We start from the raw sequence: 23,761 nt of genomic DNA on the forward strand, positions 1-23,761 counted from the left end.
TGTCAGTGACAGAGAATCTGCACTATTTATTGGTTTTGCACTATAAAACTACCACAGCCCAGTCACATGGCTTCCTTTCCTAAGCCATCTGTCACAGAGGTCTGGAATTTTATGTGAATGTTGGTTGTGCAGACTTAACCCAAGTTTTTTTATTATGAAAAATGTCAGCAACTACGATATTTAGCATTTTACTTTACATTGGTCATTAAACTTGATTACTGTAGCTCTGTTTCATTGCTATAGTTACATGTCAGCTATGAAGCCAAAAAACACTAGGGTGATCATGGCAGAGCTATATTGTCAGATCCTGGAGTGTGCACTTGGCACTGATATAGTTAATATCTTGGATTTTTGTAACTAAGGTTTATTAATGCTGGTATAAAAATGTATTTGATATTATACAGATGGCATAAGATGTTGTGGTTAGTAAGTTATTATCCAGGATAAGCTGCACTGTCAAATTCAGGGCTTAAAACTATCACAGGAGATTAAACTATTTACTAAAAAGGGGTAGAAAGATATAACCAAAGCGTCTTAGTATGAACATATTAGAAGTGTATTTACTTCCCATAAATATAATAAAACATCTCTCTTTTTAAGCTGTGTGATTGAAAATGGGAACTTTGTTATGCAGGAGAAGCAAACATAAGAGGTGCCTGAGTTTCTGAACCAGGGGCAAGCAGATGGCTTGGTAGCGCTTCGGTCTAGGTGGGCATCTGTGTTGGGCTCCTGGATACAAAATGGAGTCAGGCTGTCTGAGGGAGGAGAAGTTGTTGGACCCTAAACTGTTATCTTCTACCAGAATTTTCCTTCTGATTAAAAAGATTTATCTTTAAATGAGTCCTCACTGGTTGTGATAAAAGATAGGAGGGCTGCATGAAGAAAGCTTACACCCGTAGTCCAACTACAGTGACCATGTCACACTTTCAGCACAGGGGGAGAATTCCCTGTTTCAGCACAACTGTTTTTAAGATCCTTGAGCAAGGATAAGTTTCACTGTCCTATCTTTAACCACTAGATGGTTAACTAATCATTAAACCCCAGCAATATTTATTGGGAAGAAAGAGAAAGAGACTCTTTCTGCCAGTGTCTTCCTGAGGAAGAGGTCTAGGAAAGATGGAAAAACTTACCCCCGGACATACCTGTCTCTTTTCTGTTTGCAACACAACTTCTAGGTGATTCACTTACACTATTAGTTTACTTTTAAATTTCTTAAGATAGGAAATCTTGTTTATATAACTGTCTCCTACAGTTATACAGCACCTACCATATCTAGCCCCAAATTCCCAAGTGCTATCTGAGCTTTGTGGTGATACAAATGAAAAATAGTAGTGATGGCAATAACAGGAAGGCAAAGAGCAGTGTTAATTAAAGCATTCTATGTGTAGATGTAGGACACTGCTATTTATCTCCGTGGTCTTTAAATGTTTTCCACCTTATTCAGGGCAACACACTGAACTAGACTACCGAGTACTCATCTAGAAGCCACCTTTTATCTCTTCCCCTACTTAACTTCAGTAATTGTTGGCAACAGCAAGGACTAGTCTTGTATTCATCCCTATATAAAAAAAATCTGTCAATATACAGCATAACATATTGAGCATGTAGGGAAATTTTTTGTTGCTTCCATTAGTAAGCCACACTTTCCGCAGCTTTTTATCATTCCAAGAGGAGATTGTCATCTTTTTCTGGGATCAGGCAGGGTGAGGCAGGATAGTGAGGTTTCCTTTTCTTGTTCTTGTACAGCCAAGCATCACTTGCCCCTTGTTGTGAGCAGAAGCTGCTCTGAAAGCTGATATAAGAGCTTCTGACAGACTGGAAAGAGAAATTGTGTCTCTCCCCAAACTGCACACACCTCTGCAATTAGAGGCTGCTCTTTGCTGTACTTTCCAGGTAGCAAAGGCTTTGTTAACTCATGCAGATAGTCTCCGTCAGGGAGAACCTCCTCAAGATCCTCCTGTACCTCTCACTCAAGTGATCTCAGTACATACCTGTGCCTTAGTGGCCTAGTCAAATTATGATGAAGGCAATATGTTATCTAAAGTGATGTAGAAAACCCTAGTGAAAATTTCTCCTATTGTGTTACTTTTAGACATATTTCTTCCCCCCTCCTTTTCCCCCCATGATGCAGATGTTGTAAGGTTTCCAGGGTGTGGGGGAAGGGAGGATATATAATAGTAATGCTGTTGATGACCTAAACAATGCATTAATGCTTTTAACTGTGAATTGGGGTCATAGTTCTCTGTAAGAGTGAAAAGATCAAGAAGATTTAAAGCTAAACTTTTTTTAAATAAAACTAGATTTAGGGTGTATAGGTTATGGTTTAAGGCATCTTATTTAAATTCTACTTACTGTGTTTAAGCTGAGATGCAGGACACCATTACTGAAGCTACCCTTAAGTCTGCCTAAGAGTTGGACATTAACTGACATAAATCGAAAAGCTGGGTTTAGATTCAGATAAATTTAAATAAAAGCGTGCATTTATATTTATCCTTTAAAAGCACCACATGGTTATTTTACAGCCTTACCATGTCCATATCTAAACATGTCTCTATTTCCTGTTGCATGTCAGGGAGCTGAGATAGAAGTGGATGAAAATGGCACTCTGGATTTGAGCATGAAAAAGAATCGCAGCCAAGACAAAGTTATGCCTCTCACTTCTTCCAGCACAGCACTTCCCACTCCTTCCTCTTCTCCTTTCAAAGCAAGCAGCATTCTGGTAAACGCAGCCTTCTACCAGGCTCTTTGTGAACAGGAAGGCTGGGATACACCAATCAACTACAGCAAGACCCATGGCAGGAAAGAAGAAGAAAAAGAGGTATTTTTTTAGTTTCTGAATGACTTTTTCCCTTGAATGAGGGACCATATGATGGTCTTAGGGACCATCTAGTGCATTTAAAGGGAATCAATTTCCGCAGGTAGAGGCTTGCGAACACTGAGCTGGTTTAATCGTCTCTTGGATATGGCACAAAAAATCATTACTCACTTTGAAAAATCTCTCAGAGCCAGCTTGTTAATGTCTATAAGTCTCTAAGATAAGGGAATCAAAAGTATCCATCATTAGAGGTTGCTTTTTAAATTTTGTTTCCAATGGCTCAGTCCTGTAGCGCATACACCCAAATGGACTAGGGATTACTGGGTAAAAAAGAAAAACAAACCAAAAATAACCCCAACAAACAAAATCAAACCAAGGCAGTTCTTTCATGCTGAAACAAAAAGCAGTTTTTCCACACCAACTCTTCATAATTCTAGATAACTCATAATCTAAGCATGTAAAACACGTGCTTAGAAATTTGCCTGCCATATTCTTTCAGTGGAAAACTTTTTATTTACATTTAACATACTTCAAGAAATCTCTTCTAGTAAGCCTTAGATCTCCAACTTGAAACTTCTATGACTAATCTTCTAGAGTGCCACTTCCAATTCAATAACTGTCTTGATTTTGGTTTTGTTTCTGTTTTGCTCTTACATATCTGTTTACCCTGTGTTGAAACAAAGCAGCATAATCTACTTCAGTCTTTCCTTCGTATTCCTCTATCCTGCTAGCAAGTTTGGATTTATTAATTTCTCTTGAGCTTGACTGTCAGAATATGGACTGCTTGCATTTTTGTTAAATCAGGAAGAGACCACCAGATCTTTAAAAACCTAATAAGATAAAATCCTGGTAATTAACATGGACAAGCCTATGTTATAGCTTTCTGAAACAGACTAAAAGATGTCCAGTTAGGAGGTTTTATACAGCCTCAAATACTTTACTCCCCATTTGGTTTTATATACAAAAGAATAGCATTTGAACATTATATTTATTATGAAATTACCTTTTGTTGAAATATCAAAACTGACACTAGCTTTTAGTATTTAGGGCTGAGATTAGGGGATCCAGGCCTTAATTCCAAAACCACACGAAATTAGAAGATAATTCAGTTGTGTGAAGAAAAAGTCAATCAGCACTGGGTAGTCTGTTACAATGTGACTGCTAAAAAAGCTTACACTTCTTGAAGGCTAGGTTGTCTTGAAAAGCCCTTTGCAGTCTCTTCTTTGGGGCTAATGATGGTTCTTAGCTCACCAATGAGAGCACAATCCCTATATCAGGGTTTTGGAATGGGTTTGACATGAGGTAGGAGGCTGGGGACTCAGGCTCTTCCCCATTCATGCTGGTAAAGGAGCAAGCTTTGAAAGGACTGACTGCCTTGCTGCAGGGGATCAATAGGTGTCACAGACTTGGCAGGGGGCCTGTCATGACACTCTTTCTCCCTGCTGCCACCACAGCTCAGCAGAAGAGCCAAGGCAGGAGCACCTCCACATGCCCCCCACCCATGCTTGGCTTTTGGAAGGCTGTGATGGGTGTCTGGCTGTTTTCCTGCCCAGCACAGGGAGCTGGAGGCAACTAAACAACGTGATAGGACATAATGGCCTGATACACTCAGGCTCTGCTGCCCCTTGCACTCAGTGCTTTGACACTGTGTAGTTTGTCCCTAATTGAAGATCTGGCCCCAGATCTCTGCTGTGAGCTTCTGCCATCCCAGGGAGCCTTGATATGTCCAGTGATGTCAGGGCCAGAGGCTCTGTTTTCAAAATCAAGACTGGCAGTTATCCTCATGCAAAGAAAATGACTGATGATATCTATTTCTAATTCATTGTTATCTGGTTCATATGCACAACAGTTGCTTAATTTTGGTGGTAATTTCCAGAAAATATTGTCTCTCTCCTTCTCAGCAAAATAGCCTGTCCAGATGCCCCCTTAAAAAAAAAAAAAATCTGAATTTGGAAAAAGCTCAAAATCTCTCCAAAAGGAAAGCGCCGAGAAATAACTAGAGCTGTCAGTTAGTTCAACTGTCAGTTCTCCAAAGATTTCAGGGCTTAAAAATGTTAAAAGTGCCAGATGCTATTATCTGTTATTCATGTTACCATTATGTTCTGGTCTTTGCTGAAATCAATATAAACTTCCATCTGTACATTAATGGAGTATCATTGCTTGCTTTCTTTGGTGTGCATGCATGGATATACACATGCTCTTTGCAGGAAATAGTGGTGTTTGGACTAATGGGTCTGGTTCTGATTTTTCTTTAGTCGAGAATTTGTTAGATTTTTGATAGCATTTAACTATAAATCCATTCAAATGGGAAACGAAAAAATTATATATACAGTTGGACTTGACTAGCTGTGACAACCATCACCTAATACACCAGAAAGTGGAAGATGCTAAAGGTGTTTTCCCAAAGGATTATCTAAGCTAAGTAGCTGGAGAAGCACATAAGCCAAGACATGATGCTCTACTCTCAGTCTTAAGTGCAGAGGATCAAGAAATATTTGATCTTTATTTCTGATCTTCTGTGTTTCAGAGATGCAACCCCTTTTGGGCCACATTTAATGATGTAAGGTCCTAGAAAGGCAGAATTTTGGCATTTTTTGCCTACATTTCCTTTGCACTGTGCTACTTTTGCAGCTTCTACATATCTGAAGATTTCATGCTGTTGAGTGATATCAAGTGGTCCCCAAGATGCTAAGACTGTGCTGAAGAAGTCACCTGTTTAAATGTCTATATACCTCTTTCATTCTGGGAAATATACTAAGGGTTGTTAACTAGGAAAAAAACTGTATTCACACTTTGTTCCTTATTAGATTTTTTATTTTTCAAAAGAGGAGTTACCGTAAAACTATTGATGCTTATGTATGTATGTATGTATGTGCATATAGCTATCCATTTAAAAAAATTACAAATCTTAATAACTTAATTCAGGAAATTTACTATTAAGATTTGAAAAAGAAATCAGTATAGAAAATGAAAATACTTCAATTCTAAACCCTCTAGTGTCACTTATACTCGTGGCTGTAGTACAAATGTTAGTTTTCATTGTGAAATCTTATTTTTGTTAAATGACTCAGTGAAACATCATTAAATGAATCTGTGAACTGCAATACTGTAGCATTTTGTCAAGCCTTGATATACATAATTCATAGTCTAGTCTGTGCAACGGGTATCAAACAGTGACATGATGAAAAACTCAAACAAATGCAAGTTCCTGGTCCATCACCAGCAAAAGATCAAGAGATATCTTTCATGTGAGATAAAGAACACAAGTTACATACATGAAAATATTAATATATCCTGCAGTCCAAACAGTTGTGGCTACTCTGGTGTGCTGCAGGTGCCTTCTGAGGTCCATCACACAGCTCAGGATTGCAGTGGAGTGTCAGAGGGGTCTTTCCACCACCACCTACTCCAGACTTCTCTCAGTTCTACATCTGAGTAGCGGAAGAGGCTGTTGTGGGCCCCAGTTTTGATAAGCAGTTAGGATCCAGCCAAGGCATGCGTTGAATTTTTAGAAACACAGCATTGGTCTTCAGTTCAGTGATACAGATATAGCCTGTCAGTTAGTTGTTAGACAGGAAACCGATAAGGTAGCCTTCTTCAACCTCCATTGAATTAAGAGGAAACCATTTTACCTGTGTTTTTTGGAGTTATTTTGACATCTGATCCCTTCCAGCTGGCAACAGAGGGTTACCATTTTGTTTTTTCTTTGGGGAGGTTTTGATTTTACAGTAACTTATACTGGTGATGATCCCTGCTTGCAATTATGTGTTTGTAAGAAAGGTAGGTCAGAACTTGTGGACAGCAGTAGTCAGGAGTTCAAATCCACATTTTGTGGCTTGCAGGGGCAAAACCACCACCATACGTCACTGGAACCAAGATTTAACTCAACTTTGGAAAAGTGTCTTTGACGTTTCTTGAATCTTGAACAAAGCTGACATGCATTTTTCCAGTTTTGTATTTTAGCATTTTAGTTTCCATGTTTGGAGGACTTTCAACCATTTATTATTTCTGTACTAACATTTTGTCAAGACCTTTCATAGTTTTTTTCTCTAATGCTCCTTATATGAAGTTTTCCTTTAGAAATAAAATTCTAAAAGCCTGAGACATATGAGGGGTTTTCTATTTATCTAAAATAATTACTAGATAATTACCGTGAAAGAGTGTTTAGAAAAGCTGAACATATCTATTTTTACTTTCTATATTTGTAGCAGATTAAATTATTCCCAAGCAAACTAACCCCACAAATGTGGTTGCAAAAATCAGTAGTAATCGATGTAGCAATAATATGGCATTGTTTCTATATGTATGGATAGTGTGAGTTTCAGTAGACTGTAGGTAGCCAATAGCAGAAAGCAGAAGGAAGTCATATTGAGGATCCAGCCTCCAAACAGGCAAAGATGAGCTGCCAGAATTGAGGACCATATGGAAGCTTTATCAGAAGAAACACCCCTGCAGAGCTTACAAGTCCCATTAGGCAGTATCTCCATTTTCAGTCCAGATTCTATTCAGCCCTCCACTCTGTGTTAACAGCTCTGCAGACATCCCTGTCCCTCTGTCCTGGCACATTTGTCAGCTGCACAAGCCCAGAGCATCAGCCCCATGAGTTTAGCAGGAGCTGGGACCTTCTCCTTTCAACCACAGGCAGCAGTTTCTGCTCCCACAGATGGTAATCTCTGGGCAATACCTATCTGGGTATTGGAATGGAATCACAAAACCAGCATGAAGTCCCAGAAGGGATTAATAGAGGTTTGATAATTGATGCTATAGGATTTAGAGAACTCTTGAATGATAAAATAGCCACACAGCATCCCTCCAGAAAGGAAATACTTATCTTTCATAAGAATAATGATAATTGAAGGCATTAAGTCTCAAAACAGTATAAACCAAGCTATTTTGAAGTGATCAAAGAGATTTTTCAGAAAATAAAAATGTAATTTCCTTTCAGGACTCCAAATTCCCAAAATGCCTTCCCAAGGGAGTGAACGCTCATGGTTCATACCATTCACCAAACAGTCCAGCAGCAGTGATAATTTTGATATACAACTAGTAGAAATCAAGAACTACCCTTAGCAGCCTCCTACTAAGAAAACTTCAAAGTGGTTTTGTTCTCATGATTTTTATTTTAACAAGAATCTGCTCTCTGAATAAGATAACAAGCCATTCCGTTCTACGGATCTAAAAAGCTTTGCATTTACATATGCTTACGTAAAACAGTAATTTCTTTAAAATTTATGGTTGCAGTTTTATAATTCACAGTACAACAGTCCTCATATCAACTGTATACAAAACTCAGTGATGTTCTTACACAGAAAAAAAACAAGAACATACTTGCCAAAGTCTTGTTTGCCTCTATATATTCAACAACCAGTTTTATTTTCTCTATGTACTTCTCTTTAGCCTTTATCACCATTTTATAAATTGAAACTCAGTTTTCCCTATGTACAGCTTAAACCAGCATTTGCCTTCAGAAATCCTTTCACAACATTTTTAGAAGTCAACCTATTAGAACCTGAAACTATGATGTACTAAGCTTTCTTAATTTCTCTCCATCATTTCTTTTTAATTTCTCTTTAATTTTTTTTTTTAAGTTTTACAAGAGGTTTTCTTCTTGCCATGGCAAATTATTTCTTGAACGCGTGGGACGACTTGAAGAGAGAAACCTTTTGTCACATTCTCATCTAATATTTCAGAAAGATCCAGTGAACTCTCCAGAAAATATGGAGGAAAAGAAGTATCCAGGAGACGTCTCCATACCAAGCCCTAAACCCAAGCTCCATTCAAGAGATCTCAAAAAGGAACTCATCACGTGAGTCACAAAAAGTGCCACATTTTCCTTTGCCTTGGTAAAGACTGACTACACGGTTGTTCTGACTTCTGGTTTGGAGCAGATTTGTAGGAGCTGAGCGGGGAGACTTGCACAGTTCCCTGCAGGTACTTAGTTCCACATTTCAGGTGTGCAACTGGATAGACGTGAGATTTGGAGCTGAGGCAAGCCAGGGTATGCCTGGAGGTCTGGACAGATTCATGACTGACATTATACTGAGTGCCACTAATTCTTCGGATAGATAAGTAACAAGTGGGGTCCTTCTACAAAATACACAGTTTCATAGCATGTTACAGATTGACTCTGTTTATGCTGACATAATTAAATAAACTTTAATTGAGCAATTATCACTACAGATCCGTTGGTAAGCGCTTGCGTCGAAGTGGTCAGGACTCCTCAGACAGGAAACATGTAGAGTTCATAAAAAGACAAAATACAAGATAGAAACTGTCCCAGGTTTTTTTCTAACATGTAGGAAATCTATGTTTATGTCCTTCATCTGTTACCTTCAAAGAAGAGTTAGTTATTCTGTCCTACCGAAAATCCAGTGGATGTCCAAATTCGCACTCCAGGAGAATAGGTTAATACTCTCTTTTCCCAAGTACTGAGATGCATTTGTTCTGTGTTAATTACCAAAATTTTCCTATCTAAAACTGAAAATAAATTCTATCAAATCTTTCTGCATGCAACACCTTGTTTCAGTTTAAATTGTTCACTAAAATTGTTCCAAGCTAAATTGTTCATAAAATTGACCCTAACACTGGCCACTTTTTAAAATCTCATCTAGGCTCTTCAGAAAATCCCTTTTGGTTCATGTCAACTTCATTTTGATATCAATGCAGAGTTTTCACTGTACTAGTCAACTAGGACTCAACAACCATTTTTAGTACATTTTGTCCCAAACTAGAATAGGTCTCTTCAGAAAAGTGAGGTCTGCATCACTTAGTAATGATAGTCTATAACATATCACTGCAGGCTCACCCGTAAATAAACAAGTCACATTCCAGCAACTTGTGTCCTGCTCTCCAGACTCAATGGCACTGAAACAGTTAGATCTGACCATGTCTCTAGAATTTACATTTCCCTGGGGCAAGCTGCTGTGAAGAGTGATTCTTTCACCTCATGTCATGCAGTCTGCATGTTGTCTACTCACCACATTATATCTGCAGTTGTAGTTCATGACCTAAATTGCTACAGGTCAGGTTTGTTTTGCCTCTTCTTCTAAAACAAATGCATACAAAAATCACTGAGAGTTTATTTGCTGGAGACTAATGGCTTTTCTTTTGGAATATTTATTCCTTTGTGATATTGACCTGTTTTGAGATGTCTGTAAAATACTTTTCTACTCTCCTCAATAATAACATACTAGGGCATTGATCAGCTTACAGTGGTTTTACTATATTATTTTCAAACAGTGAGTAGAAATAGGTATTGAAAATGTAGTTGTGCAGAAAATTAAAGAAGTAATTTTAATTTATCAGAAGAATCCATAGGTAATATAGGGATCAGACTGTGTTTCTATGACCCCATTGAGCTCAGAAATCGTACAGAACAATTCAGTACAGCTGGCTCCATCATGAGGAAGTTTTTAAAATGACATAAGCACTTACAGAGAAAAATTTTCTAACATGGTTAGCTCAGTTGCAGTGAACTGTTGTTCGATACCTCCTTCTAGCATTGCTTTCTATTTTTACATGTTAATTCTGTTGCCCATAACTGCATTGCTCAGGTTGAAATGGGCTGTGAAAATGAGGATGATGTCTTCCTAAGGCTTTTTTACAGATTTGAAAAACCTCCTAACATTCTGCCACTCAGAGAAAATAGCCAGGTGAGCTTCTCAGGCACCCCTTGTTCATTAGCATGGAGCACTAGCTAACATTTTTTGTACAGCACCTGCTTGCCCTTTTTATCCATATGCCCAGTGAAATAAAACCATTCTTATAAGCATTAGTGTTAGGATGTTCTAAAGTACTGTGCAAAGGTATATTTAATTCACCTCACCCTCCATGTACAAGTTGCATTTCTTGATATCTTTGCCCTTTTGCAGAGAACTGTATTCCAATTTGATAAATGAATTCAGTGTTATGACTGAAGAAGGGCTGAGGAAAAACAGAAGCTCTAACATCTTCTCCAGGTCAAGCATACCTCCAACTCTTGGCATCTGTTCTGCTAAACGTACATCACTGTCCTGGTTCCGGCCAGGACAGGGTTAATTTTGGCAGTAGCCAGGAGAAGGCATGGTTAGGATCTGGAGGTTATTCTATACCACCTCACATCATTGCCAGGGGCAGGAGAAAGGAAGACACTCCTGAGGAGAAAGGATTCCTTCTGGTAGAGTGTGGTTCAGGGAACAGGGGAATAATGCCAGTTCTGAGCAACCCTGTGTGACTTGTTGACCTATCTTGTACATTTTGTTATTAGTATTGTTGCTGTTACTGTTAGTTTTCTTATCTCATTGCTGTTTTCAGTAAATTGTTCTTATCTCAACCTATGCACCTTTTGTGCCTCCAGTTCTCCTCTCCAGCTCACTGTAAGGGGAGGGGAAAGGGGTGGGGTTGGTGTATCAAGTGAGTAGCACATGGTTTGGAGAGTCTCAATGGGAGCACTGAATTGGGGAGTACCATTCCTAAACCACAACAACCACCTTTGTATCACTTCTCAGTTCAGATCTGAAACACCTTGAAAAACTTATGTGCTCATTCTGAACTTCACCTGTGTCAGCTTGAGGTGCTTTCCGTTCTGCAAGCAACCGTAACACCAAATTTCTCACTTGTATCAGCAAATAAATATTGGATGTGTTTCTAAAGAGGGTCCCTTATTTTAGTCAGAAGTCAAGGAATTATTTTGAATATTACTGTCATCTGACCTGTGTTATACAGGAGGTTAGATCAGAAACTTCAGCACTAACGTTATGAATTGCTGTCAAAATTTCTTAACAATAATGAACTTGTCTTTTTAATAACCCACATTGTAACCAAAATATCTATCCAAAGCATGGTGGTTTAACACGGCATTGATAAAAAATAAGGTTTTGACTTGTTTGCATTGTGGAAATAGGAAAAATTCTTTTAATCTATGCTTCAAGTAATATTTAAAAAATAGAAGTGAAGTTTTGCTAGTTTTTTGCAGTGTCATGATAGTGTTGAAATGTGTAATGACGAACGTGATCGCCCTAAGGATCATTACATAATTCACTGCTGTGTATGGTGAGCTATGTGGTGTATTATACATACTCTAATTTCTCATTGCTTCTTCTTTGCATAGCTGTCCAACTCCAGGATGTGATGGTAGCGGTCATGTAACAGGAAACTACGCCTCACACCGCAGGTAAGAAACAACAGGAAGCCTAGAACAGGAAATAGAGCTGCTTTTAGCTAATGTATCTTTGAATGTTTTTATACTAACCATAGATAAGTATTCAAAAGTAATTTGCAGAAAGTAATCCATACAGAAATGTGGCTGTTTTTCCTGATTTTGTTATATTTGTGAACATTTGGACTCAAACCACTGATGCAGAGTTAAGCAGTATATGCTTATCAGTGTAGCTGCATTTCTTAACTGAGACTTGCAGATAAGTCCTTTAGTAAAGTTTGCATTTCCCTAAGTGTACAAGCAGTCTCTACACAGATGCTGTTGCATGTGATTATAAATGAGGTTTATGCATCTCTCTCTCTGAATGGCTTTGAAATTCATAGATCTGCTATTATAACCTGAGGATGTTAAATATTTTCCTCAGAATAAATAGCCTACTGTCAACCTAGGGGTTGCAACAATAATTTCCTTCTTTTCCTTTGGGAGCAGCATGGAAACATTTTCTGTCTTTACCAACCACGTGGACCAGATCCTCTACCTGTCCTTCATGTACGAAACATAAAAGATGGACTCTGTGTACCATTACCTCCACATGCTAAGTTTTACAGGGGCTAAAAATCTTTGTCCCTAACTAGATAATTTTTTCCAGTTATTTAAGAACCACAGTCTTATATTGGGTGCTCCTCTTTTGCATATATTAGAGAGTATCTTTTTACACATTACAAGTCATAGATTGTCTGGAGGTTGATGTTTTAGGAAAAAACAGATGTTTTGGTTTAGTAAAATATTACACATAGAATTTTCTTTTCAGTGTTTCTGGGTGCCCATTAGCTGACAAGACATTAAAATCCCTTATGGCTGCTAATTCTCAGGAGCTCAAGTAAGTATTGAAAATTGCACAAATGTTATTGTTTTTTACCTTCAATCAATATGTTCCCTATGTTATTTGAAATGCTCTGAGAGCAATGTCAAATGTTTGTCTGAAATGTGAAGTGAATTGGTTTGAAAGCTTTTGAGTGAAATAAAGTTTACTTTTCTCCATTTGTTGTTCTTCATTCTTGTACCCCTTCATTTTCATGAATTAACCAGGACCTGGGGGAAAAAATTGTAAACACTAGGAGAGATGCAGCTCTCCCAGTACTTCTGAATCAGAGAGAAATAGAAGATATCTAACATGTAAGAGTGATCTGGCAAACAACTCAGCCTGATCCAGATAGAATAAATTGGAATTATTTAGTTAGAAATAAATCTATTTAGAATAAATCTAAAAATGAGACTAGAATTACTGCAAATAATTTTTTTATTATTCACTACCCTATACTATGAGTTTAATGTCACTGAAGCAGACATCAAGTCATATGATTTTGTACTGGCATAATTCTCACCATGAAATGTCACTTACAAAAGGACTGTGCAGGCTCTGCTATATAGACAGATGTATAGGGACATATGAATATTTCAAAAATCTGTAGTCAAGAGAGGCACTGGCAACCAGTCATCTAGTTATGAATTGGCTTCGTCAATAAGGATGTGGGGAAAAGGAAAGGGTAATTAGAGTTCTTTCATAGCTTTCCCTCTGCAACTTGTAAATTGGACCCCATAATAGATGGCTTGGAAAAACTCATGAATGCATGAAAAAAGGGAGAATCCCATGACTGTCCTTTCTGTCCTTTATGTTCATCCCTAGTCCAGATATAACATAAATCTGATCATGGCACTATTATGCTTTTTAATGGTGTTAATAGCAGGAGTAACTACATTTAGATTTGACTCAGTGTTTATCTTCCCCAGATCGAATGTTAGTGGTCTTATTCCTTAGTCTGACAACTTGAATTATAAATGAAATGCTGAACTGATGGTATCTATGGAATTGGATGTACAGGAGATGCAGCAAACTGGCAAAGAAAGGCCATTTATACAGAAAACTGTCCAAAGCAGTTCCCAAAGCCAGTAGGTAAACTGGCAGATTGACACAATGCTTCATTTTTTGACACGACTGATTCAAAAGGTATAAAATTGAGGTTCAGTTTGTTTCCTAAGAGCAGAACAAGAAGCAAGGAACTGACTTGTAAAAATGCTGACAAATTTGAAGTAATTTGCTGAGTCATATATATTTGTCCCTGCTTTTGTTGGCTTTCTGCCATACAGAGACACTCACACAAATATTTTGAATAGTTGCTCCTCATGCACCACCACCCCCCCTCCATTCATGTGTGAATAAGTAAATTTGCATACCAATATGGTTATTTTTCCACTAAAGCTTCTAGAGTTTTGGTCATGCCATAAGGAAAGAGGAGCAACAGCATATGACTTAAATGACAAACTGCACACTGTACGCCATGTATAATAAGTGAGTTGTGAAAGACAAAGTCAAAGTTCATGGACATTTCACAGACAGAAATATGTTGCATAACGCACTTAGCATTTAATTTCAATTAACTAGAAAAAGAGCAAAAATCAAAATCTGTTCACAGACAATTCGCAAAAGGAAAAAGTGCTAAATAAAATTATTTTCCACAAATGTACCACCTTATTTTAGCTTCTTGGAAACATAGTTCAGGTGAAATTTTGAACAAAACTCTGCTTTTGGCTAAAAGAAATCTTATGCCAAAACCTGCAGTCATGCTTGCACTGTATAGAATACTACAGTGATATCAATAGTTAATTTCAGTATTGCTTTGTGAGCAGAGGGCATAAATGCTCATAGAATCAGGCCAGGAAAGTACCCTCATGTAGTTAAGCATGAATATGAAAAAGCTGTGTATTTTTTTCCAAATGTTATTCATGTTTAATTTGCCAGTATCAAGATATGATTTTGGCTTTAATTATGAATCTCTATGCCAGCAAAGATACAAGGCTTGCATGTGATCCACAGTTTGGAAATAAGGAAGATCTGCTCAGAAAGTGGGCCTTTGAGTCAGATTCAAGAAAATTTTATCTGAGGATTCTTACTGCTTAGAGCAATCTGAGGTGGTCAATTTAAAACATACTGAACTTGATGATGACTCAGATTTTAAAGCTATAAGGGATAATCGTGGCTGACATCCTATTTCACCAAAGGCTAATCAAGCCTTTAAGAATCTTAATGTGTACTTTTAGAGAGATATTTACTTACGGTTCAGAAACTTTGAGAAATAGGTGGTCAGTCCTATCCTTTTACAGTGGTTAAATGTCAATTTTTAGGAGACATTCTAGCGGTTCTTCTAGAAAGGTTTCACAGAAAACATTGACACTGATACATATTCCATAGGCAGCATGATGTATTTCAGTTAATGGTTTTCTCAGCTGATCTCAATGGGTTTGCCTTAACTACAGTTCATACCCTGTGAGCTTTTGAGGGATCAAAAGAACCAGACATGCTCCTAGATCTGCAGCACAGTATTTAAATTTTACATGTAGTTGTAGTTCATCTTCCTAAAGATAAAACAGACCTCTGGGACAAGGGGACAAAATAGCAGGCACTCAATGCCTATTTGCAATATGAATATGAAATCACTGAGAGATTTATTTTTGAAGAACAAATTTGGAAGAATTGTAAAAGAATTTGTAACCTACACCCACTTGAGAGTTGACATCTTTTATTTTGACCTCCTGAGGCCTCTGGCCCTTCAACATAAATCTGATTTTCTTGGCTTTGCACAGGAATCCATAACAGAGTACGACTCCCTAAGCTGGGGCACCAGTTCAAACTCATCAGCCAGTTAAAAGCTGATGAAGATCAAGAGTATTACTGACTGTAAGGCAATACGTTGTTGATGTATCTTGTGCTGTGGAATTTCACAATCGATACAAAGATATAACCAATATTTGGAAAACCCAACCCAGTGGTCAAGCTTAAGAGTCTTGCTAATGAAGCTTTTTACTGATTTGTCAGTAGTCCACCTGAAATATCACCTTATAATTCCATCAGTATTTGTAATATCTCAGACTCAAATCTTTAATGACCTCAAGAATAGCTTGTATTCCAATCTGGTTGTGAAATGTGTCTGCTGCCAAAAGTGGTAAATACAGATGGGTGATTTAAAATTTAGTTCAGTGTCTTTTTTTAAGTCCACAACTCTTAGACTCTCAGATCTGAATGTCTCACACAAAGAGCTTTTACTGAATTAAAGTCCACCTCCAGTGTATGCAAACAGCTCTTCTATCTGTGATCATCTGATAAAACAAGTAGCCAAAATTAATATCCATGGTATTTGGCAGGTGTTCTGGATTTACTTGTGAGCATTCACACTCTCCAGACATCTGCCCTTGCTGCCTGCTCCACTGACATTGTGCCCAGTCCTTGTCCCACACTCAGATAGGTCAACATTCAGTGCTATACAGTCGAGCAAATCTGGCACTCTGCAACCCACACCCTTACCTTTGCTGTCAGTGCAAGGCATGTCATTCTGCCAAAATATTTTGTTCACAAAATGTCATCATGAAATGTTTTGACATTATCTTTTAAAAAAAAGTCACCCCTTTCTTCATTTGAAATTATTTGCTGAATTCTGCTTGAATCAATGCATAAATTTGTTCATGTCCAAAAGAAATCAGATTTTTGACAAATTAATTGTTCACAGAAAACTAGTTTTAAATAATCTGTGAAGAGATGCACCTGCATACTCAGATGTGCTATTACAATTCTGTTTGTAGGTGTTTTCCATGGCAGCCTACCAATGACTAGATGAAATCACTCATCACTTTAAGTCAGGAAAGATTCAGTAACAACTGAGGCCCTTAAGAGCATATTGAAAAATGAAAGTTTCCTTAATGGTTCAGTACAATATTATTTGGCGCAACTCTTTCTGTAACTCTGATACTCTGTAAAAATCAGAGCATTTCAAAGTCCCTTAGGGGTACTTAGTATAAGAACTTTGTGCTGTATAATTCAGAAGCATGGAAAAGACTGACATATCTTATAAAGTTAAATATTTTTGGTGCTGCTTTGTATGCTGAGGTGTGTTTCTCTTCTCTGAAAAAAACCCAAATCAAACCACCTCACAAACATACAATAGCCTAAATGAAAAAAAAAATGAAAAAAATCTCTGAACTTCTGAGATAGAAAGTGTTACCAGTAAGGTCCTGCTCCAGAAGTTAGTGTTAAGACCTACTGACTCCAGTTGGCTTTTGGAGCATGTTCTTCATGTATGAACAGCAAGCAAGAAGCCCACCCTGCCAGACCACTGGTAAAAACACAGTAACGGGCAGCTTTTGCTTCTTTTTATTGTGTGGATGTTTCAGTATTAAACATTCATACTTGGAAAGACTTGTTTGTTGCACACACACACAGAAACCCCTGAACTATGAGACATAAGCATAATCCAATTGCCCAGCTGAAAACTCAATTGAATCATGTGCTAGATAGAGATGGTCCCATGGTATGCTTACAGTGCTAGAACATACAAATTATTAAATTCAAATTCTGGCTATCATCTGATGCTCAAAAGTAAAACTGCTTCTCTGCTTCCATTTTCCTTTCTGTAAATAGTGGCAAAGTGCTTATTTATATCTGTACCTGAAAACATCATAAAAATAGCAAACAAACAAACACATAGCAGTAAATTTACAAATCTATCAATATCAAGTTGCATTTTTTTCTTTTTGTAACTTTGATTCTGTACAAGGAAAAATGTTTGATGCAAACAGTGTTATAAACTATTCAAATTTACAAATTATATGCAATATATTTCACATTCCTTACTAAAGCTGTTATAAAAAAAAAAAGGCAAAAAAAAAGAAAGCCCCCCCAAAAAAGAATCTGCTCATTTAAAAAAAAATAATCTTCGAGGCCATATTTTGTAAGCTTCCTGTATTGTTCCATAGGTGCCCAACACCTGGCTGTGATGGTTCTGGCCACGTAACAGGGAACTATGCATCCCACAGAAGGTAAAACCCGTCCCATCACATGGGGATGCAGTGCTCAGGGTTCTCGGCTAGCAGCAGGTGGCTTTTATTCTGTGTGCTTCTTTCAGCTTATCTGGTTGTCCTCGTGCCAGGAAAGGAGGTATCAAAGTGACTCCTACCAAGGAAGAAAAAGAAGATCCTGAACTTAAGTGAGTACGGAAACAATGATCCACCACCAGTGGAGGGGGGAAAATAGCCCGTAAAAGTTCAGGACGAGGGATGATAGGGAGATATCCCAGTTAATCTGAACCATGTGAGAATAGTGCCTAGAGCTGGAATGAAACCAAGTGTTTCTGCTTCTAGTGAAGCAGGTGGAGTCCATCACTGAGGAGACTGAACAGTGAGGAAGGATTGCTATATCTGTTTGCATTGGCCCAATTATTTTAAAGAATATTTTAAATATGAAAGTACCACCCAGTTGAAAAAAATTGGCAAAATGAAGGAAAATTATTACTGCCTGAGGTGAAACATGTCAGTTAATTAAATCAGAGTGATACTTTCAAAATATATCCCAGATGACTTAAATATATGTAAGTCTCATGTCTTTATGTATAAATTAGAATTTCACTTAAAGTGGAAATTCAACAGAGATTCACTACATCCTCAGCTTGAATGCACATTCCATTAAAATCTGTAAATGATAACTACCAGAATATAAATGTGAAGACTAAGTTGCTTGCAATGTTGTCCTTAATACTTGCTAATGAAATATGAGAAACTGCATAAATGCTGACAGAACAGCACAAAAAATCCATATCCTTTCTTTGCAAATATTTGCATGGGTTTGCATACAAATTTTCCAGGTACAGAACCCACCCTCTGCTTCATACCAGAAACCTAGAGAGAGAGGAGAGACTGTTGACCTTCCATACAGTTGAAGAAGTGTGATTTATTGCCTGTAATAGAATTTTGATTTTTTTTCTAGTAAAAAACTATCTAAATGAATGTTTTATTTTCTTAGTCTCCACAACTGTATTTTAAATTGCCCTATCTTAAGATCAACTGAACCTCCATAGCTCATTTTGTCAGGAATTGGATGCTCGGGTACAGTGTGCCACCAGGGACCAAGTCTTAAATCCATTAATGCAAAGTAGCAGAGGCAGCTGGAATTATTTTCTCAGACTTTCTTGAGACTGTCTTCGTCTGCTCTCTCCAGCAAAAACAGGGATTCTTTTGCTGTGTTTCTGTAGATGTCCAGTGATAGGCTGTGATGGCCAAGGTCACATATCAGGTAAATACACTTCTCATCGCACTGCTTCTGGTTGTCCTTTGGCTGCCAAGAGACAGAAGGAGAGTCCTGTCAATGGGTCTTCACTATCCTGGAAACTGAACAAACAAGAGCTGCCACACTGTCCTTTGCCAGGCTGCAACGGGCTGGGTCATGTTAATAATGTTTTTGTCACCCACAGAAGGTATAACTTTGTGTTTTCTCTTCTCATTTTTCCTTAACAATCCACTGTTGAATTGGCAACGTGTAAGGTTAGAGCCAGAATAAACTGCGTTGAAGTCTTTTAAATAGCAACATGGTTTACATTGCAGCTAGAGTGATACAAAACAGAATTACTTTGAGAGACTGAAACTTTTATGTCTTTTTCTATGTTCCCATTGCAGCATGACTTTCCTAGGTCTTCAGATTAGCACAGTGCCTACACAGTTTAAAATTAAAGAGAGTTCTTTCCTAGGGAAATATAGATTTGTATCTGCACATCTTTAAAAGAAAATGGAAATATCATTTAAATGTCACCAGAAAAGTTTTAGCCTAACGGCATTCATTTCATGTTGTTTTCATAAACTTTGTATTTAAACAGCTAGAGACACACATAAAAAAAATTAAGCATGCAGAACTCATATGGATTTAAAAAGTTTGAAGTTATGACAATCTTACAAAGAAAATTAACCTTACAAAGAAGGAGTCACACATATAACCAATGACAAGAAACACCAGCTATCACTGTGACAACACTACTATAACCTGACTGTATTCAATCAATATTACTCAAAGAATCTGGCTATAATATCTGAATTAATATCTGCCAAGTTTAGTTTTCTATCTTTAACAGGAATTAAGTCTACATTCTCTATCTCCTTTGCTTTCTTCGTAACACTCTGAACCAACTTTTGCAATACAAGAATGTCTAAGGTGACTTGAATAAATTCTGTCAAGAGTCCAATGTTATCCTAATTTTATGATCTACATCCCCTGTTAAAGTCTTTACATCAGGACACTAGTGTAAATTTTAGCTAATTAAGCAAGTAGCATAAATAGTATTTTAGTTGGCTGCAACTCAGAGTACAGATGACTTCTGTCCTACATAAGGCTGAATAACACTCAAGATGTTACAAGCAAATATAGCTTTGTGATATGATATCCTTTCCTAGGACATTTGAAACCTAACAAGTAACTCATGGCTTTGAGACAATCTTCCAGTTAGCTATCTGCTCTGGGCAGAGATAATAAGCAGTAATTTAGAGCTGAAGAACTAGCATCTTTGCCTGTATAGTTTTTAGCTAAGCCAACAAAAGCTTGCTTGCTTTTGAATTATTTTTTTTTCTGTGTGGAAATGCCATGTCTGTTAGGATTTTTGTTTTCAATTTTTATACACACACACACACACACACACACACACACAAATCAACCATTTTCTTGTGGAACAAAATTTTCCTTCACTCCTTACTTGGCTACATCTGAATACAAATCCTTCTGCCAGTTCTTCAGCATATGGGTATTTCTTCCTTGTTATTTATATAGATAGTATTAAGGCAGTGCAATTCATCTTAGCCCTTTAGTGGGCTATAAAAATTGCCTCAGATAATTACCAGCTGATGAAATTGTAAGCTTTGAAATAGCAAAATGTAATTTAACGTGAACAGTGGTTAAAAAGCAAACTGACTATATAATAGAACCATTCTAAAAAGCTATTACAGCCTACAGGGTATATCCAGAGTTATTATTGTATTGATCATTATTATGTATCAACAAAATGATCCAATAATTATGCACCATGGCAATCATCCTATTAATTAAATTTTTTTAGGATAGTAAACTTGCCGTTTCATAGGACCATACTGTCCCTCTCCTCTGGAGCACAATCCCTCAATAAAAACAATTCATAAGTGTTGGAACTTCAAGAATTCTGTAAATGCATCTTCACATAACTGTAGCTGCCATTGTTATTTTGATTATTTTGAAATATGCTTAAGAGTTGTTTACTTATAGGTTGAGATTTCTGTACCAATTTTCAAGCTGCAATATACAGTTAAATGGCTCTTTATGAGTTATGTCATTCCCCAAAGCTATGCTATAATGGAGATACTGATGTGACCTTAGGTACAGAGGTCTGTCCAAGTGCATGATAATATCGCCTGAAAGGATTGTTGCCATTTTCAAGTGGGTGCTAATGTTTTTTTTCCTATCCGTTTCAGCCTGTCTGGTTGTCCTCTGAATGCACAAACCATAAAAAAGGGCAAAATTTCAGAAGAATTAATGACTATCAAGCTTAAAGCAAGTGGCGGTAAGGAGATTTGTAAAAGACGATGACATTTATTTAGATAGAAGGGCCCTGACTCCCATTTATGCTTATGCCCCTTTATGCCATTCTGGCATTAATTCTCACTACTTTCAGTTGTCTCTAGTAATAAAAAATCTTAAATAACAAAAATCTTTGCATGAGAGATTAAAAAATTATTCTCATTTACGTCATGATAAACCAACGTTGAGGGTATTCTCTTGTCTGAGAGCATTATTTTTTTTTATTTGGATGTGCTTTCAATACTGTTGCTATTAATAAATTATTAGTTACAGATTAGGAGGACTTGGCTAGCTAATGACTAAGGTGAGAAGGGAGAAATATTGTGGTCAGAAGTTGGCTCATCTCCCTAACTTGAATACTACCTGGTTTAGTATCTACACAGTGCTTAGGTAATTTTGCTAACCCAAGTGCAAAGCAACAATTACCAAATAGTTACAGGGGGAAATGTGCAGGAGTCTCCTTTCTTATACAATGTGCTTTAGAAAGTTGAGGATTGAACCAGGATTCAGGAAACTTAGTCTTTAGCCTCCAACTGCTGAGCAAAACGGCTGTGTTATTGCTTACACATTTCCCAAGCTGGCTCCCCAGCAGACTCAGTTCAGGGTTCTAGGTTTTAACAACTGTGGCACAAATCTCCAGGCAGAGTTCGTCTCAGAGTGATCCTAAGCAGAAAGAGCAACATGTATTGCCAGTAGCTGTAACTGCTCTGTATTTTTCAGGACAAGACTTTGATTAAAGAGCTGAATTTTTTATTTTTTTTTTCTATCTAACTTGGTGGAATGTAAAAATCTACCTTCCTTTTTTTTTTTTTCTATAATGCTTGTTAGCTTTCTGATAATTTTGTTTTTGCTGTTACTTAAACTTCACTATTTATCAGATATAACTAAGGCTCTGGTTATTGAAGTTATTCTGCACAGAGGTTTGGCCCCACAGAAATTCTTGCAAGATCAGAAGCAAGTACAGATGAGCTTATTAAAGTCAGCAATTATACCAGTGAAGATGTTATCCTGGAGTGTTTTCTGAAAGAGAAGGGTTGCTGTTATGTTTTTTTAAAACAAACAAAAAAACCAACCCAAGGTCCATACCCAAACACTGCAAAAATGCCCTTATATTTTATGATAAACTTTCCTCTTTCTGGGCAATTTTGCCTTTCTGCACCCTTCAGCTTGTAATTGCATGTTGCAATGGGAAAATAAAAGGAATTGTGAAACTCAAGGATTAAGATAGCCTCTTCTGTGTTTCAGGTCCTATAGATCTTTTACAGGTAGGACACAATTTTGACAGTAAAAGCAAAGTAAAAGACAATTTAAGGATCAAACATTTGATGAAATACTTGTTATCTTCTCCTTGTTCAGTAACAGGTAATGTAGTTTGTTAGTCATACATCCATTTACATATGAACACTTTAAATCTGACATTGTTATTTTCAACTATTTACAGGTATTGAAAGTGATGAAGAAATAAGACACTTGGATGAGGAAATAAAAGAACTGAATGAATCCAACCTTAAAATTGAAGCTGACATGATGAAACTTCAGACTCAGGTATGACATTAATGTGAAAGTTTTACCTTTTCTTATGCTATGTTTAAGCATGATAAATAAATTAGATACTGTGTAAATGCTATGTTTAAACACACCTAGTCTCCCTTGCACTAGTTTTTCCATCGTTCCGTGGAACTTATAAGTACCAAAAATCCTACATGCTTTTTTGTCAAGCTCTTGCTTGCTTGTTTTCTGTAAATCAGCAGCAGGTTCCTGGCTATTGTCTTAAAGATCTGGTGAATGACAAATTCAGGGCAGCTGGGAGCTAATCTTGGCAAGCAGAAAAAAACATATTTACAAAACAAAACATTCATTTTCCTTTGTTGATCAAACGTTTGTTGACCAAACCATGCAGATCTTATGACTTGAGTTTTTAGGGAGGATATTGCCTCTTACTAGCACACTCCAACTCTTAATGCAAGTTGACTTTGTTCTTAGGTGTACCTAGGAAAATCTGCCTAGTTCACTGTCAGTTATCCAAATAGTTTGAATTTTGCCTACAGGCAACACCTGGTAAAGAATGTATGCCTTTTGCTAATTTGTGTAGCAGAGGAGTTTGATGGGAGTTAGAGGAGTTATTCTCTTTCATTATTTTGTATACTGGAGAGGTTAAATTACCTTTAAGATGCTGATAGTGGTTCTATGGAGTGAGCTGTGTAGGTTCATCCCTACAGAGACTCCTACATGCACCTGGAAGCTAACCTAGGTGGACTGTGTAAAAGCAAGAGCAGAAACTTGCTCAATATTTTTTGAATAAGAGTTTAAGTGAGATCTGGGAACTGAATATAAGTCTAAACTGATCTAAACCAAACTGAGTGTAACCACACCCCACTGTATTTGTACCACATTG

At 37.3% G+C, this 23,761-nt stretch overlaps 1 protein-coding gene across 1 annotated transcript in view; it reads left to right on the plus strand.

Annotated features, from left to right (window-relative positions):
- The window catches only part of ST18 (ST18 C2H2C-type zinc finger transcription factor), a 169,015-nt gene that overhangs the window by 140,430 nt on the left and 4,824 nt on the right, over positions 1-23,761 (plus strand). The window contains exons 13-21 of the mRNA XM_018080283.1: positions 2,573-2,818; positions 8,506-8,621; positions 11,904-11,966; positions 12,763-12,831; positions 17,757-17,819; positions 17,906-17,986; positions 19,028-19,249; positions 21,261-21,349; positions 22,808-22,911. Coding sequence (XP_017935772.1) covers positions 2,573-2,818; positions 8,506-8,621; positions 11,904-11,966; positions 12,763-12,831; positions 17,757-17,819; positions 17,906-17,986; positions 19,028-19,249; positions 21,261-21,349; positions 22,808-22,911 — 1,053 coding nt within the window. The remainder of the gene's footprint in view (positions 1-2,572; positions 2,819-8,505; positions 8,622-11,903; positions 11,967-12,762; positions 12,832-17,756; positions 17,820-17,905; positions 17,987-19,027; positions 19,250-21,260; positions 21,350-22,807; positions 22,912-23,761) is intronic.

Source organism: Manacus vitellinus, unplaced genomic scaffold, assembly GCF_001715985.3.
Source record: "Manacus vitellinus isolate BGI_N305 unplaced genomic scaffold, ASM171598v3 scaffold_1_pilon, whole genome shotgun sequence".
Taxonomy (NCBI): domain Eukaryota; kingdom Metazoa; phylum Chordata; class Aves; order Passeriformes; family Pipridae; genus Manacus; species Manacus vitellinus.